The sequence below is a fragment of the Orcinus orca genome, chromosome 7 (genome assembly GCF_937001465.1).
Source record: "Orcinus orca chromosome 7, mOrcOrc1.1, whole genome shotgun sequence".
In the NCBI taxonomy this organism is placed as follows: Eukaryota; Metazoa; Chordata; class Mammalia; order Artiodactyla; family Delphinidae; genus Orcinus; species Orcinus orca.
In genome coordinates this window covers 114018345-114036982 of record NC_064565.1, presented here as the reverse complement: position 1 = coordinate 114036982, position 18638 = coordinate 114018345, and the positions used below count along the sequence as shown (strand labels likewise).

Sequence of the window (18638 nt, the reverse complement as noted above, 5' to 3'; positions counted from 1 at the left end):
AAAATACTTTCACTATATTTTTTTCTCTCTTTAACACTATAACTTTGAAAGGCCTACTCTTGAAGGTCAGGGCGAATTCCACTGAAATTCAATGCGGTCAATATGATTTGTAGTCTTCAGGGATTCAAAATAAATAAATGAAAAAAGAAAAAAAAAGATGTGGTATATACATACACACACACACAAACACACTGGAATATTACTCAGCCATAAAAAAAGAATGAAATAATGTCATTGGCAGCAACAGGGGTGGACCTAGAGAGTATCATACTAAGTGAAGTAAGTCAGAGAGAGAAAGACCAATATCATATGATATAATTTATATGTGGAATCTAAAAAAATGATACAAATGAACTTATTTACAAAACAGAAACAGACAACAAACTTATGGTTACCAAAGGGGAAGGGAGGAGGGAATTAGGAGCTTGGGATTAACAGATACACACTGCTATATATATATATAACAGATAAACAACAAGGACCTACTGCATAGCACAGGGAACTATATTCAATACCTTGTAATAACCTATAATGGAAAAGAATCTGAAAAAGTGTGTGTGTGTGTGTGTGTGTGTGTGTGTGTGTGTGTGTGTATGAATCACTTTGCTTTACACCAGAAACTAACACAACATTATAAATCAACTATACTTCAATAAAATTTTTAAAAAATTAATAGAGTGAAAAGACAACCCACAGAAAGGGAGAAAATATTTGCAAATCATATATCTGATAACTGTCTATTATCCAAAATATATAAAGAACTCTTACAGCTCAACAACAACAAAATAACCCAATTTTAAAATGGGCAAAGGACTGGAATAGACATTTCTCCAAATAAGATATATAGATGGCCAATAAGCACATGAAAAGATGCTCAACACCATTAGTCATTAAGGAAATGCAAATCAATACCATGAGATACCACTTCACACCCTTCAGGATGTCTGTAATAAAAAAAAAAAAAGAGAGAGAGAGAGAGAAGGGAAGGAAGAAAGGGCAGAAAATAACAAGTGTTGACAAGTGTGAAGAAATTGGAACCCTCAAACACTGCTGTTGGAAATGTACAATGCTGCAGCCATTGTGAAAAAGTTTGGAAATTCCTAACTAAGATGAACACATAATTACCCAGCAATTCCACTCCCTAGGTATACACCCAAAAGAACTGAAGACAGACATTCAAACAGTATTCCTAGCAGCTCTACTCACAGTAGCCAAAGGGTAGAAGCAATTCAAATATACATCAACAGATAAATAGATAAAACAAATGGAGTATTATTTCATACAATGAATGTTACTCAGCCATAAAAAGGAATGAAGTACTGACACACGCTACAACATGGATGAACCCTGAAACATTATGCTAAGGGAAAGATGCCAGACACAAAAGGCCACACACATATTTTATGATTCCATTTACGTGAAATATCCAGAACAGGCAAACCCACAGAGATGGAAAGCAGGGTAGTGGCTGCCAGGGGCTGAGGAAGAAGAGGGAGTGGGGAATGACTTCCAAATGCGGAAGGGGTTTCAATGTGGGGGATAAAGAAGTTCTGGAAGTGAAAGTGGTGATGGAAGAGTGACCCTCTTCCATCTTACCCCAAGGACAAAGCACTGCTCATCCTGGAGCCTGAGGAGCCAGGCCCAGGAAAACCACCACAAACCAGGCACCCTCACCTTCAGATGCAGAAGAACACAGCCAGCCAGAAATGGGTGGCAGGTGACCCAAAACCTCGCACTACTCAGACCAAGATGGCGGGGAGAGTCACTGGACCTGGGCCCAGTCTCATATGGGACTCACATTTCTTCCAGAGCCAAGCACACAGCTAACAGCAGTTCAAACCCACAGACCAGAAAATACCATTCAAGGATCAATAAATCAAAACAAAAACAAAAAAGTGGAGGTGGGAGTTTGAAGATATACGATAAAGCACATACATAAATCTGAAATGAATTATTACAGAAAACGGAAGACCTTTTTAGAAAATATGTGCTTCCTGTAAAAGATTACAGGAGGACACTGCCTCTACTAAAAAATTAAAGTTAAATTTTTTTTGAAGAACAGGGAGCACCAATGTGAACAATATGAAATTGAAAGACAACAAGCTAAGATACAGGCCATGATTAGGATAGGAAGCAAAAATAATCACACTACAGCAGAATTAAAATCCACATGGAAGGGGCTACAGGGGAAATGCACACTGCTGAAAATGTCATTGATGGTGCACAGGACAAAACAGGTGCCCACAGAATGCTACTGGATACAGTGGAGAGGAGAAAAGACTGAGAGAAAAGCTCATGGACAGAGTGATGAAGGGACAGATTATCTAACCTACAAATAATAAGAACCACCCAAAAGGAACACAAAATAAATGGAGATGCAATAATCAGAGGTAGAGAAGACAAAAGCTTTCCACCTCATTTATTAATACTGCCCCAAAAAGGAAAGCAAAGAGCTGCCAGGCTGATGTGCTGAAATCACTGGGCACTGTCTGTCCCAGGCACAGGAGAGAGAAGGACAGCATCACACAGGGGCCATCCCCTCTGCCCTGCAACCCGACCTCTGGGCTCCATCCTGAAGATTAAAAGACAGATCGTGACACAGCAAGCAAGCTCTCAAAGACCAAAGAGCCAGCTTGAAGGGGCTCTCCTGGGAAAATGGGGACAATCTGAGCATGAAAAAGAATGACTATAACTAATTACAAAACTGAATAAAAAGTCATGAATCCATAGTGATAACCCCCCCTCCCCCAGCAGAGAGACAGAGAGAGAAACAAAACAAAACCATTTGCCTCCACTAGGGACGACTATTCTACCAAACCCTCACTTTGAAAATTGGTAATTAAACAGAAAGAATCCAGCAATTACCCTGCCTTTGGTAGTAAGAAATGTAGTCGTTCCCCAGCTGAACTGGGAAAAATTTACCAAATACCAACAGATAATTGTGGAAGAAACGACAGAAAGCTGAGGGAGGGGGTAGGTCCATTTTTCAAACTCTCAAGCTCTGTTAATAAAACTGACTCAGGCCAGTTAATTATGTATAAATGCTGAAAATCATTTGGTAAAAAGGATTATTTGCAGGGTATCTAGGAATCACCTCACAGATTACTTCCTAATCTCAAAGAAGGAAATCCACATTTCCAGTAGAAATATCTAGCTTCTCCACATAAACCAAATGAGGACACAGCAGAGGAGACTGCCTGCCTGACAGGACATGGAACATCGCACACCTAGGAGATTTGCCCAAAACATCAACCTGAATATAACTGAGTCTTCAAACCTCTCTTCCAGCTTATAGCAAATACAGAGTATAAAAGAACGATGCAAAAGAAACCATGAGGAAACAATCAGACAAATCCAGAAACAGATTTTACAAGACAACTGCCCTTGTCTATTCCAAAAGTCAATGTCGGGGAGGGGAGGGGAGGGGAGGGGAGAGAGGGCGAAGGTTGCTGAGGGCAGCTGTCCTAGGTTAAGAGACTAAAGAGATACAACCAATGCATGAATTTTGATTGGTACATGGTTCCCAAAAGGGAGGCTATAAAAGGCATTTTGGGTTCAACTGGGGAAAACTAAAAAGGATATAGATATTAGAAAATTACAATTAATATCTTAGGAATAATAATGGTATATAGAAAATGTCCTTATTTTTAGGAGTACTTATTTGTAGGAGTTTAGGTGTAAAAATGGACCATACAGGAAATGTCATTTTTAGAAGATACACACTGAGCTCTTTAGGGATAGACTGTCATGATGCCTACAAATGGTTTAGTAAATCATTTATTTCTATTTAATACATATAGATAAAGCATATTTGGCAATATGTTACCAATTGCTGAATCTTGATAGTAAGTATATTAGGTACCTTTTCAATTTTTCACAATAAAAAATTGAAGAGCCTTCCTTGCAAAGGTATTCTTCACAGAATATGTGGTACAACCATTACAAAGGATAAGAAAAAAGAGATTGTAATAACATGGAGAAATGCTCATAACATTAAAGTGAAAACTTACATATAGTTTCATTTCAACTAAATTAAACATATCCAGAAAAATAGTCCAGAAGGAAACACCGAAGTAACAATAAAACTAGTGCCGGTGGACCTCCAGGTGCTGAAATCAGTGACTGACTTTCTTCCCCAGCCCTCGCCCAGCTCTCCTACTTCCTTCTCAGACTGGCCCTCCTCCTCTACTCACTTCCTAAAAGCCAGTGGCCCCAGATCTGCCCAGACCCCCTTCCACTATCCACTATTCTCCCTCTCAGGCTCTGAGGAACCATTCCTACTGTTTGCGCATGACTGTTATGGGGCTGGACAGAACACAGCAGGAAGAGGTGTAATCTGGAATCTATGAGACCCAGGTGGCTTCAGGGCACACCCACAAGCCACCTAACTACCTCTGTGTCCCTCATCTGTGAAGTTGGTGTGGTTGAGAAGAAGAGGATCCTGGACACCATGCAGCAGAGCTCAGTGAGAGCAGAATCCCCAGAGCTGGTCCTCACTGGTCCTCAGCCACAGCTCCTCCTTGGAAAGAGCTCCATTCGCCAGCCAGTCACGTGAACCATGAGCCTCCTCCTCCCCCTCCTTCCCCTCCCCCTCCTCTCCAACACCCCCATCAAACCATCACCGAGTTCTCACAATGTCAAATCCAACTAATTCTCTCCATCACCACTACCACAACCCTGGCCCAGGCTACCATCATCTCTCACCACATGTGTCAGCCAGCATCCACTCAGATGGCCACAACACAGCCAGAGAAATCTTTCCAACCTGGATCAGATGTCTCACTCCTTCCTAAAATCTTAAAGCAATAGTATCCCACTATTACAGAGCTTCTACCCAGCTCCCCAGCCTCATGGCACAATCAAGGTCTCCTCAACTCTTGCTAACTCTATCCACACCAGCTTTCTTTCAGCCTCTTGATTTCGCCAAGCTCCCCCTGGCCACAGGGCCTTTGCATACCTCTTTGACCAACTACCTCCTCCATATCTTTTTTTTTAAATCCTTTTCAGTACAGCACAGGGAATATAATGACTTTAAATGGAGTATAATCTATGAAAATATTGAATCACCATGTTGTACACCAGAAACTAATATAATGCTGTAAATCAACTATACTTCAACATAAAAAATCTTTTTCATTACAAAATAGCACACATAAACTCCATGAAACAAAAATGTACAATTATCACAAGCTGAGAACCCAATCAACCACCAGCTAGGTGAAGAAACAACACTACCGGCCCTACAGAAGCTCCCTCTCTCAAGGTCCATCCAGTCACTACCCACCACTTCCCACCACCCCGACTTCTCTGGTAATCGTCTTCCTTGCTCGTAGCTTAAACACACAAGCAGGCAAGTCTAAACTCCTTAGTGTCCTACCTGTTCTGAACTGGATGTAATCGGAATCATACAGAATGTACTCTTTTATGTCTGGCTTTTTTGGCCTGCAGCATTAATGGCTGTGATTAATCCTTAAATCAGCAGGTAGCAGTAGTTCATTTTCACTGATGTACAGCATCCTCTTGTAAGAACATACTATAATTTATCAATTCTACTGCTGAGAGACACTTGGGTTGCTTCCACTTTTGAGCTGTTACAAATAATACACTAGTAATATTCTTGTGCATGCCTCTTGGAGTACATTTGCTTACATAAGCTATTAGATATATACCCAGAAGCAGAATTGCTGAAACATAGGGTATACATGCCTTCAACTTTAATAGATGCTGCTACAATATCTTGTAAAGTGGTGTTACCAATTTAATATTCCCACCAGAGCATTCCCTTGCTCCACATCCTCACTCACACCTGAAGAGACGCCATATGGAAGATATGTATAGGGCAAGATACTGGGGGGCGGGGGGTAGAGCATCCATGCCTGCTCTGGGTGTGCCACCCTCCCAGCATATTAATGCATTCACCAACCCAGAAGCTCCCCGAATCTCCTTGTTAAAGAGATTTTATGACTCAAACCTCCAGCCCCACTCTACTCCTAGGAAGCTGGGGGTAAGTTGGGGGGTCTCTATTTCCTGGAAGATTTTATGTAAAACTGGTATTATTTCTTCCTTAAATGCTTAGAATTCACTGGTAAAGTCATCTGGGCCTAGAGTTTTCCTTGTTGGAAGATTTCAAACTATGGATTCAATACCTTTAATAGTTATAAAGACAATTTACATTTCTATTTCTGTGTCAGCTTTAAGTCGTGTTTTTCTAGGAATTTGTCCACTTCATCTAAAGATTCAAATGTACTTGTATAAAGTTGTTTATAATACCTGCCTACTCTTTTTAACATCTGCAAGATCTTCGATGATGTCCCTTTTTCATTCCTAACATTAATTATTTGCTTTCTCTAACTTTTTCCTGATTACTCCTGCTGGGGTTTGTCAATTTTTTTTCCCCAAAGACTCCATTTTTGCCTTTGTTTATCCTTTCTAATGAATATTTTTCATTTCGTTAAATTCTGCTCTTCAGGGCTTCCCTGGTGGCGCAGTGGTTGAGAGTCCGCCTGCCGATGCAGGGGACACAGGCTGGTGCCCCGGTCCGGGAAGAGCCCACATGCCGCAGAGCAGCTGGGCCCGTGAGCCATGGCCGCTGAGCCTGCGCTTCCGGAGCCTGTGCTCCGCAACAGGAGAGGCCGCAACAGTGAGAGGCCCATGTACAGCAACAACAACAACAAAAAACTTCTGCTCTTCATTATTTCCTTCATTCTGTTTTCTTTGAATTTAATGTGTTGCTAGCCTTCTAATCACCTAATACACAGCCTAGCTCATGGATTTTCAGCAGTCTTCTTTTGTAACATAAATGCATTTAAAGATATAAACCTCCCTCTAAACATGACTTCAGCTGTATCCCGTTAGTTATACGTAGTTTGCTATCATTCAACTGAAAACATTTTCTAGCTTTGACTCATAAGTTATTTGGAAACAAATTTCTAAATTTCCAGATACATGAGGATTTTCATTTTACTGATTTCTAGCTTAATTCCACTGTTGTTAGAGAACACAGTCTGTATAATTTCAATATTTTGAAATTTGCTGAGAATTGCCTTGTGGCCAGCACATAGTGAATTTTGACCAATGTGTCCTGTGCTTTTGAAAAGAATTTCGATTCTGCAATTGCTCGGTACAGTGTTCTATATACGTCCATTAGGTCAAGTTTAGTACTTTGTTGTTCAATTTTTCTTTATTTTTACAAATTTTTGTCTGCTTATCATAACAGCCTCTGAAACAGGTGTGTTTAATATCCCACTATGATCATAGATTTATTTCCATTACAGTTGTATTAATTTTTCTTCTAAATATTTTGAAGTTACATTAGGTATATACAGAGTTTAAATTATTATATCTAAAATAAAACTTTTATCATTTATCAGTATCATATCTTTATCTCTAATAATAAATTCTGCCCTCAAAGACTATTTTGTCTGACATTAAAATACTATAGCAACTTTCTCTAGGTTGATGTGTGCATAGTATTTTTTCCCATTCTTTTATTTTCAATCTTTTTTTTTTTTTTTCCTGCGGTACGCGGGCCTCTCACTGTTGTGGCCTCTCCCACTGCGGAGCACAGGCTCCGGATGCGCAGGCTCAGCAGCCATGGCCCACCGGCCCAGCCGCTCCGCGGCACGTGGGATCCTCCCGGAACGGGGCACGAACCCGTGTCCCCTGCATCGGCAGGCGGACCCTCTACCACTGCGCCACCAGGGAAGCCCTCAATCTTTTTATATCCTTCTGTTTTAAATATATCTCTCTTAAATAACCTGGTCTGCTTTTGTTTTCTTACCTGTCTGACAATCTCTGACTTTTAACGGTAGCATTCAAATTCACTTATATTTAACGTGATTATTGCTATATTGGGATTTAAGTCTATCCACTTACTGTTTGCTTTCTCTTTGTTCCACTTGATCAATGTTTCCTTTTCTCTTTTTTTTTAATTTTATTGAAGTACAGTTGATTTACAGTGTTGTGTTAACTTCTGCTGTACAGCAAAGTGATTCAGTTATACATATATATATACACATTCTTTTTTAGATTCTTTTTCATTATGGTTTATCACAGGATAATGAATATAGTCCCCTGTGCTATAAAACAGGATCTTGTTGTTTATCCATAACAGTTTGCATCTGCTAATCCCAAACCCCCAATCCCTCCCTCTCCCTTTTCTCTCCTTTCTTGCCTTCTTTCAGATTTGGAATTTATTATTCAATTTTTCTTGCCTTTTAACTTAGATACCATATCATCTTTCACAATTTAGTGGCTGCTGCACAGATTATAACATGTATCCCTGACTTGTCTAATATTAATTGGTTCTTTTTTCTTTTTCCTGGAATTGCAAGGAAAACTTTAAACAGTTTTATTCCATTTACCTCCCTTCTCACTTACATAACATTGCTATGTATTTTAATTCTATATATATTTCAAACCCAAAGACAGATGGAGAGATAATACTATGTTCTTGGATTGGAAGAATCAACATTATGAAAATGACTATACTACCCAAAGCAATCTACAGATTCAATACAATCCCTATCAAACTACCACTGGCATTTTTCATAGAACTAGAACAAAAAATTTCACAATTTGTATGGAAACACAAAAGACCCTGAATAGCCAAAGCAATCTTGAGAAAGAAAAACGGAGCTGGAGGAATCAGGCTCCCTGACTTCAGACTATACTACAAAGCTACAGTAATCAAGACAGTATGGAACTGGCACAAAAATAGAAATATAGATCAATGGAACAGGATAGAAAGCCCAGAGATAAACCCACGCACATATGGTCACCTTATTTTTGATAAAGGAGGCAAGAATATACAATGGAGAAAAGACAGCCTCTTCAATAAGTGGGGCTGGGAAAACTAGACGGCTACATGTAAAAGAATGAAATTAGAACACTTCCTAACACCATACACAAAAATAAACTCAAAATGGATTAAGGACCTAAATGTAAGGCCAGACACTATAAAACTCTTAGAGGAAAACATAGGCAGAACACTCTATGACATAAATCACAGCAAGATCCTTTCTGACCCACCTCCTAGAGAAATGGAAATAAAAACAAAAATAAACAAATGGGACCTAATGAAACTTCAAAGCTTTTGCACAGCAAAGGAAAACATAAACAAGATGAAAAGACAGCCCTCAGAATGGGAGAAAATATTTGCAAATGAAGCAACTGACAAAGGATTAATCTCCAAAATTTACCAGCAGCTCATGCAGCTCAATATCAAAAAAACAAACAACCCAATTCAAAAATGGGCAGAAGATCTAAATAGACATTTCTCCAAAGAAGATATACAGATTGCCAACAAACACATGAAAGGATGCTCAACATCAGTAATCATTAGAGAAATGCAAGTCAAAACTACAATGAGGTATCACCTCACACCGGTCAGAATGGCCATCATCAAAAAATCTACAAACAATAAATGCTGGAGAGGGTGTGGAGAAAAGGGAACCCTCTTGCACTGTTGGTGGGAATGCAAATTAATACAGCCACTATGGAGAACAGTATGGAGGTTCCTTAAAAAACTAAAAATATAACTACCATATGACCCAGCAGTCCCACTGTTGGGCATATACCCTGAGAAAACCATAATTCAAAAAGAGTCATGTACCACAATGTTCATTGCAGCTCTATTTACAATAGCCAGGACATGGAAGCAACCTAAGTGTCCATCAACAGATGAATGGATAAAGAAGATGTGGCACATATATATACAATGGAATATTACTCAGCCATAAAAAGAAACGAAGTTCAGTTATTTGTAGTGAGGTGGATGGACCTAGAGACTGTCATACAGAGTGAAGTTAAGTCAGAAAGAGAAAAACAAATACCATATGCTAACACACATATATAGAATCTAAAAAAAAAAAAGGTTCTGAAGAACCTAGGGGCAGGACAAGAATAAAGATGCAGACGTAGAGGATGGACTTAAGGACATGGGGAGTGGGAAGGGTAAGCTGGGAAGAAGTGAGAGAGTGGCATGGACATATATATACTACCAAATGTAAAACAGATAGCTAGTGGGAAGCAGCTGCATAGCACAGGGAGATCAGCTGGGTGCTTTGTGACTACCTAGAGGGTAGGGAGGGTGGGAGGGAGATGCAAGAGGGAAGAGATATGGGGATATATGTATATGTATAGCTGATTCACTTTGATATAAAGCAGAAACTAACACACCACTGTAAAGCAATTATACTCAAATAAAGATGTTAAAAAAAAAATTTAGCAGTTGATAATCATTCAGTTTTCCATTTCAGTGCCCTTTTCTTTGCTCTTCTTTCCTTCCTGAAACACTAACCCTTCACCTAAGATCATTTTCCTTTAGCCAGACACAAACAAAAACACTCCCTGATGTTTCCTTCATTATGGGTCTGCACACAAAAAATTGATTTTGTTTATTTGAAAACATCTTTATTTCAGCTTTATTTCTGAAGGATCTTTTGGCTGAGTAATGAATTAGGGTTAGCAGTTTCTTCCAGCACTTAAATTTTGATTGACTTCTGCTTCCATGGCTTCTGTTAAGAACACAGCTGTCAGTCTCACTGTTGCTCTTTTGAGGGTAATCTGTCTCCAGTTGCTTTCAAGACTCTTCATCTGTGGTTTTCAGCAGTTTTATTAAGTGATAGGTGAGGCTTTCTTTGTGTTCACAGGCTACTGAATCTGTGGGTGGTGCCTTTTAATAGTTGTGGGAAGTTCTCAGGCATTATCTTTACAAATGTTGTTTCTGCCCAATTTTCTCATAAAAGACCTTTTCACTATTATCTCTGACTCCCGCCTTATCTGCTAATTTCTCCATTTTTTTATGTCTCCAGGCTTCCTTATGGGTAATTTTCTTTTGAGCTGTCTTCTGGGCCACTGAATTCTTTCTTCAGCCGTGTCTATTCTACCCTTCCTTTGAGAACTTAACTTTGATTATTACATTTGCCAGTTTTAGAATTTTCATTTGGTTCTTTATTAGTTTCTAGTTCTCTGCCAGAATTCTCAGTCTGGTCTTTTATCTCCTTAAACATAGTAAGCATAGTTGTTTCAATATCTGTGTCTGATGTCTAGAGCCCCTGTTTATCTGTCTTTATAGTCTGCCGTTTCCATTGGTTTTAATTCACATGGCCTTGCCTCCCCGTGTGTCTGTTCTTCATTGAACACAAAACAATGAATTTACAACATGGCTTGTGAAAATAACTGGACGACTGGATGATGTCATCTCCCTCTACAGAGGACTGAAGTTGCTTCTGTTAAGCACCTAAAAACAACAGCACTCTGGGATTACCTTAATTTCAGAGAACTGACATGCTATGAAGCATGACTGCAGGCCTTTGGAAGTCCTACTTCTAATCCTCCTCATTCCTTGGAAGTGGCTTTTTGGGATCCTAAACCAAATTGAGGGAGCTCACCAAGGATTGCTGCCCTTTGGCAGATCCCAGTACCTCAGGTCCCACAGGCATTTCTGACTGCTTCACAGAGCTCAGCCCCTCGGCATCCCCTCCAGAGTCAGTATATGCCCTACATTAGTTTCCTGTGGCTGCCCTATAACCAAGGCCACAGACTGGGAGGCTTAAACAACAGAAATTTGGTGTCCCACAATCCAGGAAGCTAGAAGTCCAAAATCAAGGTGTCAGCAGGGCCACGCTCCCTCTAAAGGATCCAGGGGAGATTCTATTACCTCTTCTAGTGGCCCCACCTGGTCCTTGGTTTGTGACAGCACAGGTCTAAATCGCTGGCTCTGTTCTCATATGCCTTTTTTCTCTGTGTGTTCCTCTGTGTCCAAATCTTCCTCCTCTTTCTTTTACAAAGACACCAGACATTAGATTTAGAGTCCTTTCATCACCAAAACAACCCTACAGTACCTATGTGGTTATTCTATTAACGCCTTCTTCAGACTACTAGCTCTAGGGGTGTTCTTTGTTGCTCAGGAAGGCCCCCCAAGTGCCAGCACACAGAACAATTTTAAGGTCTCCACTATTTGCTGAGTTAAACTGAATCTGTGAAATAAAGAAAATAACACCTAGCCCATGCTATTCCCACTAGTATTCAATAAATTAACAATTTTTTTAAAAGATACTAACTGTTAATTGTCTGCCAGATTTGTTTTTATTTGCTATTCTGGCTGCTAGAGATGGAGACTCACCCAGATCAGCTTGAGCTGCGGGTGGAGGGATTCAGGGGGATGGCTACTGGTCAAGATATAAAAAGTGAACAATCAGAAAGACAGAAATAATCATAAAAGCAACCATTTATTGAATGCTCATAATAAGCCAGGCTCGACGCTAAATAAGCATTGCACAAAGACTACTCCACTTGATTCTATGAGTTATCATCATCATTTTTATTTTACAGATCTGAGAACTATTATTATCATTTATATTTCGCAGAGATAGAAACTGAGGCTCAGGAACACACACCTAACGTTTACTGTCACCACTCGTTACCCAAGAACTAGTATTTTCCCTATTTACAGATAAGGAAACCAAGTCTTAAGAGGTTTGGTGACTTGTTTGTGACATCAAAGTTTAGACTCTTAAATACTGCTACATACTAGCTTTAAAAAAACCTTTTAGGGACTTCTCTGGTGGTCCAGTGGTTAAGAATCCATCTTGCAATGCAAGGGATGCCACTTCCATCCCTGGTCAGGGAACTAAGATCCCACATGCCTCGGGGCAACTAAGCCCGCGAGCCACAACTAGAGAGAGGACCACGTGCCATGACGAAAGATCCCACATACTGCAACTAAGACCCGACACAGTCAAAAAATAAATAAATATTTAAAAAAACAAAAAACAAAAACTTTAATACCACTTCACACCCATTAGGTTAGCTATAATCAAAAAGATAAAACAACTGAGGACATGGAGAAACTGGAACCCTCATACCTTACTGGTGGAAATGTAAAATAGTGCAGTCATTTTGGAAAACAGTATGGCAGTTTCTCAAAGACTAAGCATAGAGTTACCATGTGACCCAGCAAACCTACTCCTAGGTACATATCCACCAGAAATGAAACATATGTACACACAGAAATATGTACATAAATGTTCACAGCAGCATTATCCAGAATAGCCAAAAAGTGAAAATAACCCAAATGCCCAGCAACAGATGAATGTAAATAAAACGTAGTAAATCCATACAACGGTATATTACTCAGCAGTAAAACGAAAAGAAGTACTGGCACAGGCTACAACATGGATGAATTTTGAACACATTTTACTAAGTGAAAGAAACCAGACACAAAAGGTACATACTACATATTATATTTATGTGAGATGTCCAGAATCAGCAAATCCACAAAATAGAAAGCAGACTAGCAGTTGCCTAGGGTTTAGAGAGTTGGGAAAAAACGGGGAGTAAATGCTAATGGTTATGGGTTTCTATCTTTTTTGGTTGCGTTGGGTCTTCATTGCTGCACGTGGGCTTTCTCTAGTTGTGGTGCACAGGCTTCTCCTTGCAGTGGCTTCTCCTGTTTCGGAGCATGGGCTCTAGGTGCGCGGGCTTCAGTAGTTGTGGCATGTGGGCTCAGTAGTTGTGGCTCGAGGGCTCTAGAGCGCAGGCTCAGCAGTTGTGGCACACGGGCTTAGTTGCTCTGCGGCATGTGGGATCTTCCTGGACCAGGGATCAAACCCGTGTCCCCTGTATTGGCAAGCGGATTCTTAACCACTGTGCCACCAGGGAAGTCCCATGGGTTTCTTTTTGGGGTGATGAAAATGTTCTAAAACTGACTGTGGTAATGATTACACAACCGTAAATATACTAAAAAACACTGAACTGTACACTTTAAATGAGTGAGCTGTACGGTATGTGAATTTTATCTTAGTAAAGCTGTTTTTTAAGTATTTTACAACTTGAACATTTTACTTAATTTCTACTAGTCTTCATTTCACAATGGAAAAAATACTTTGTTTAAATTTGAAATTAAGAATATAAGCACTTTAATGCACAAAGCCAAAAATGTTAACTTTTTAAAAATTTTTAAATAAATTAAGCTCCATCTTAACTGATAAGGCTTCACAGAATCACACTGTTCTCTACTCAGATTTCAAAATACCTTATAATGTGTTCATAAGCTAATTTACCAGTGTATTAGTTCCATTTTCTTTTTTCCACACTAGCTACGTGGTCCTATAAAATCACTACTGTGGGGCTTCCCTGGTGGCGCAGTGGTTGAGAGTCCACCTGCCAATGCAGGGGACAAGGGTTCGTGCCCCAGTCTGGGAAGATCCCACATGCCGCGGAGCGGCTAGGCCCGTGAGCCGTGGCCGCTGAGCCTGCGCGTCCGGAGCCTGTGCTCCGCAACGGGAGAGGCCACAACAGCGAGAGGCCCGCTTACCGCAAAAAAAAAAAAAAAAAAAAAAAAAAAAAATCACTACTGTGTACTATGGTAAGGAAATGAAATGAAGTAATGTGTTTGCTGGGGACAGTTGGAACATATGAAAATATCAGATGTACATGAAATTCTAAACTAATAAACAACCATCTAAAATCTATACACATCAAATTTTCAGAGACTTTCCCCATCAAAGACTTGGGAAAAAGTTTTAAAAGAACCTCACGAATAAAAATTTTTTTTGGCGTTTGGTAAGGCTTCTCTTTACACATGTCCTTATGGCCTTGTTCCTCAAAGTCTGGTCCATGACCAGCAGCAGCAGCATCTCCTGAGAGGTGATAAATGCAGAACCTCTAGCCCCACTCCAGACCTACTCAGCCAGAATCTGCATTTTAACAAGATCCCGAGGGGACGTGTCTGCACATGAAAATTCGAGAAGCACTGTCATAAGATACTTCCTTTTCTTTTTCCATTAAGACAGCTCTAGCTTGCACTGGACTAATGTTTCAAAAACTTGACATACATACAGCTCTGGTCCTGGGCCAGCTTGTCCTCAGTTCCATTCCTCACTCTTCTGCTCTACTCCAAATTGCTGATCCCTGCAGGCTGGGTTTCCCAGGCAGGAGGGGGCATGGGGTGAGTCTCCAGGAGCAGCTGTGTCCTTCCAAGCCTCCAGCCCACGCCAGATGACCCATGGTGGTTCCAGCCTCTGGTGAGTCGTAGTTGTTCCTGATATGCTGCCTCCCGGCTTGTCTTCCAGCTTCCTGTTTGCTGCCTCATCGCAGGGTTACCTCACTGCCCACTGTTTGCATTCTCAATTCTTCAGCACCTGTGCGACCACTCCCCATTGAACTCCCTCTGTTTTGAATACTTAAAGTGGGTCGTTCCTTTTTGGACTCAGAATGATACCCCATACCATTCTGGATATTTCCCCTGTGCACCACATATACCAGAGGAATTTTCTGAATGGCTTATCTGCTTTAAAAGGGGGAGTGGGGAAGGGAGGTTGGGAGCTACCACACACACAGTAAACCTCACATTCCACCAATCTCTAACAACCCAAAAGAAAACTCAACCTTAAGCTATTTGTACAGCAGATGTGACTGTATTCAGAAACTCAAGTCCTCGGGGTGTATTTTTAACACTCTACCCATCACTCCTCAGCCAGAACAGCTGGTGTAACAACTATTGTTTTAAGAGGGGAAAAAAAGACTCCTTAAGAACAGAATTCTGGACAAACAGTGGAATCTCTGAGAGATCAAATCTTAATAACAGTTGTAAATCACATGATCCACCCTATACTGGGCACACACCATGCTTGAGGACCAAGCAACAGGTGAGAACAACTCCTATCAGTACCATTTAGGGCTACCTGGAGATCTTTCTAAAAGCACCTCTGACCCATCACTCTCAGGCTCTGAATAATCCTTAGTGGCTCCCTCTTGCCCAAGGCCACAAACTCAACTCCAGGGCTATCCTTTCAAAATCCAGCCTGATCTACCTTTCCAGCCTCTTCCTCATTCCTCTCAATCTGACCCACTCACCTTCTGACCATTCCCAGGTGTGCCTAAACCTGTAGATACAACATTCAACTAGGTGGAAAGTCCCTCTTTCCTTACTTAGCCTGACAAACTCCTTCCCGCAAGATCCTGCCTCCCAGGGTAGCTGGAGTCTCAGTCCTCTAAGCTTCCACAGCACTTACTACATCATACTGTCACATGGACAGATGTCCACCTCCTACAGGCTGGGAACCCCGAAATGGAGAAACTGCCTTCCATCTTGGGATCCTGACCATAGCTCAGATCCAGATCCAAGCTACTACCAGTGACACCCTGGGCAAGACACTTACCCTCTCCACCTCCAATTCCGTAAGAAGGGAATGACAGACAACACCCACCACGGTGGGTTATCACCAGTGCTAATGAGTTAACCCATGGAAAGTGCCGTAAACTTAGCCCAAGAAAAGTGCCTGGCACACAGTAAGCACTGGAGAATTGCTAGCGTTATAATTACTACTATTACTGTTATACCTGGAACAAAGGAGGTGTTCAATACCTATGTGCTGAATAACTGGAGCACTTCACAGTAAAACTGTTTGTAACATTGGGACAAAAGGTTACCCCATCCCAGGTATCAGAGGCTGACATAAGATTAAGAAACGGCTCCCACAGTAAAAGTACCAGCTGAACTCACTGGCCCTGGAGGAAAAGCGCACTGCAGCGGGATGAGATAGTCTGTGCCAGCTGGATCTGCCCAGGCTGCCCACAGACCCAGTCTGCCCTCAGCCACCTGTCCAACCACCTGCCTGAGGAAGCCGTGTGCTAACACAGAGGGCTCACCTGCAGCAAAACCCAAAAGCGGTTTGCAACAGAAACCGCAATGGGAAAACAAAGGGTGCAACTTTACTCCTGCAGAAAGGAAATGCGTCTTTCTGCAGCTAATACTTCGCGTCTGGAGTTCTCCACCGAGAGTGAGATGCCAAGCGGGTGCGCAGCCAGGGACAGCCCCCCTCTCCCCGCTTTCCCGAGGAGGGAGAGAGAGACGGTCACGGGACCTGCCCTTTCCCGCACGAAAATCCACGCGAGGGGAAGGAAGAGCCCCACACCTGGGTCCAATCGGATTTCTCAGGGGCCACAGGTGAGTGCAGAGCACCCAGCGAGAAACAGCCCGATCCGTCCTCAGAAATGTGCAGAACCCGGGTCGGGGAGCGCTCGCCGGCCGGACGCAGCCAGGAGTCCCCATTTCTGGTGCGCTCGCCCCCCAACCTGCAGGCCTGTCCCTCCCGGTCCTCGCGGCACGGGGCTTCCTCGCGGCCCGCCCCGCCAAGCGCCCTGCCGGCCCGGCCCCGCGCGGCGCCCACCTGCTCCCCGGCCCGGGGGTCCCCGCGCCGCCCCGCCGGGAGGCGCGCTCAGCCCCGGGCGCCTGGTCCGTTACCCCGCGGAGCGCGCTCCGTCCGAGCAGCGGCGCCCGGCGGGACCGCAGGCCGGGCCGGGCCGGGCCTGGGCGGCTGCTCGGGCCGAACTGCGGGCCTCACGGGGCTGCCGCGGCGTGAGGGGCGCGCGCCCGGGCCGCCGCCGCGGGCTCACCTTCTGGCGGATCTGGCCCGACGTGGACACCTTGCGGATGAGCTTCTGCGGGGAGCCGGGCTCCGCCTCGGGCTCGCTGTCGGACGACTCCTCAGGCGGCGGCGGCGGAGGCGGCTGCGGCGGACCCGGCTGAGGGGCAGCCGCCGCCTCCGCCATGCTGCCGGGCCAGCGCGCGCACAGCGGGCGGGGGCGGGGCCGGGGCCGGGGCCGAGCCGGGCTGGGGGGCGGGGCCCTGAGGGGCGGGGCCTGGACCGCTGTCTCCAGCTCCGCCCCTCCGCGCCCCCTGCCGGCCGCGCGCGCAGCCGGAGGTGGCGCCCCTGCCGGGCGTCTCTTCGCCCCCACCGGTGGTGTCAGAACCACAGGTTTTAGCAACTGTTTCTTTTCTTCCTGGGACACAATTTGTATGGGGTTTTTTATTTTTGTGTTCACTCTTTTTCATCTTTAATGTTCCCCTTCAAGAATGTAAGTGACCTCCAGGCGGCTCGGGACTGTCTTTCTTGCCCTGCATCGTGTCTCCAGCATCTAAAGCAGCGTCTGGCATTTAGTAGTTAGTTGCACGACAAACAGTTCGAGGAGTGGGTGAATGCATGCATGAATGCAGGAAAGAAAGTACTTGGACAGGCCTGTGGGATGCCGGAACAGGGATACACAGTTCCATCCGAGAAGGCTTCCTGGAGAAAAAGATAAAGTGAGACGGAAAATGTGAGCAGGAGTTATCCCTAACCGGGGACCCCTGTTCCAGGCCAAGAGATGAGATTGTGCAAAGACCTGGAGGCAAGAAAGCACATATCTCTGGAAAAAAGGGAAACTGTAGCCTAAAGGAAGGAAAATACTTGAAGAGATGAGCCTGGGGGCGGGCAGGTCAGACTGGGCCTTTGTAAACCTGATAAGGGGGTTGGTCTTTTAGGCTGAGTCCTGAAGGCAACAGGAAGCCCTTGAGCCATCTCGACCCTGGGCAGGGCTAAGTGACAAAGCTGAGGACTGTGATCCAGGCTTTGAAGCAATCGGGGCAGGTGGCTGCCCTGGATTACTGGGAGGGGCTGGGGAGACAGAGAAGTGGACTTCGGAGGGTAGCTGGAGGAGAGGCAGAGGCAATTTGGGATAAGCCCCTCCTTCCCAGCTAAGACAGCTGGAGGAGAGGGAGTGAAATTGGAGGTGAGTTTTTGCTGCCCTATGGGACCTCCAGGTGGAGAAGGGTTTGGTGCCACCTGAGAAGGGCAAATCCTCTTTAAAGA

General features: G+C 43.4%; 1 protein-coding gene across 19 annotated transcripts in view; it reads right to left on the bottom strand.

Moving 5' to 3' along the window:
* The window catches only part of DGKD (diacylglycerol kinase delta), a 117104-nt gene extending 99521 nt beyond the window's left edge, over window positions 1-17583 (bottom strand). For all 19 annotated transcript variants that reach the window (XR_004482440.2, XR_007478577.1, XR_004482441.2 and 16 more), the window contains exon 1: window positions 17404-17583. Coding sequence is in view for 15 of the 19 variants with exons in the window: in XM_033424967.2 (XP_033280858.1) it covers window positions 17404-17559 (156 nt within the window). In the remaining 4 variants the exon portion in view is untranslated. The remainder of the gene's footprint in view (window positions 1-17403) is intronic.
* Window positions 17584-18638: the final 1055 nt, after the last annotated feature.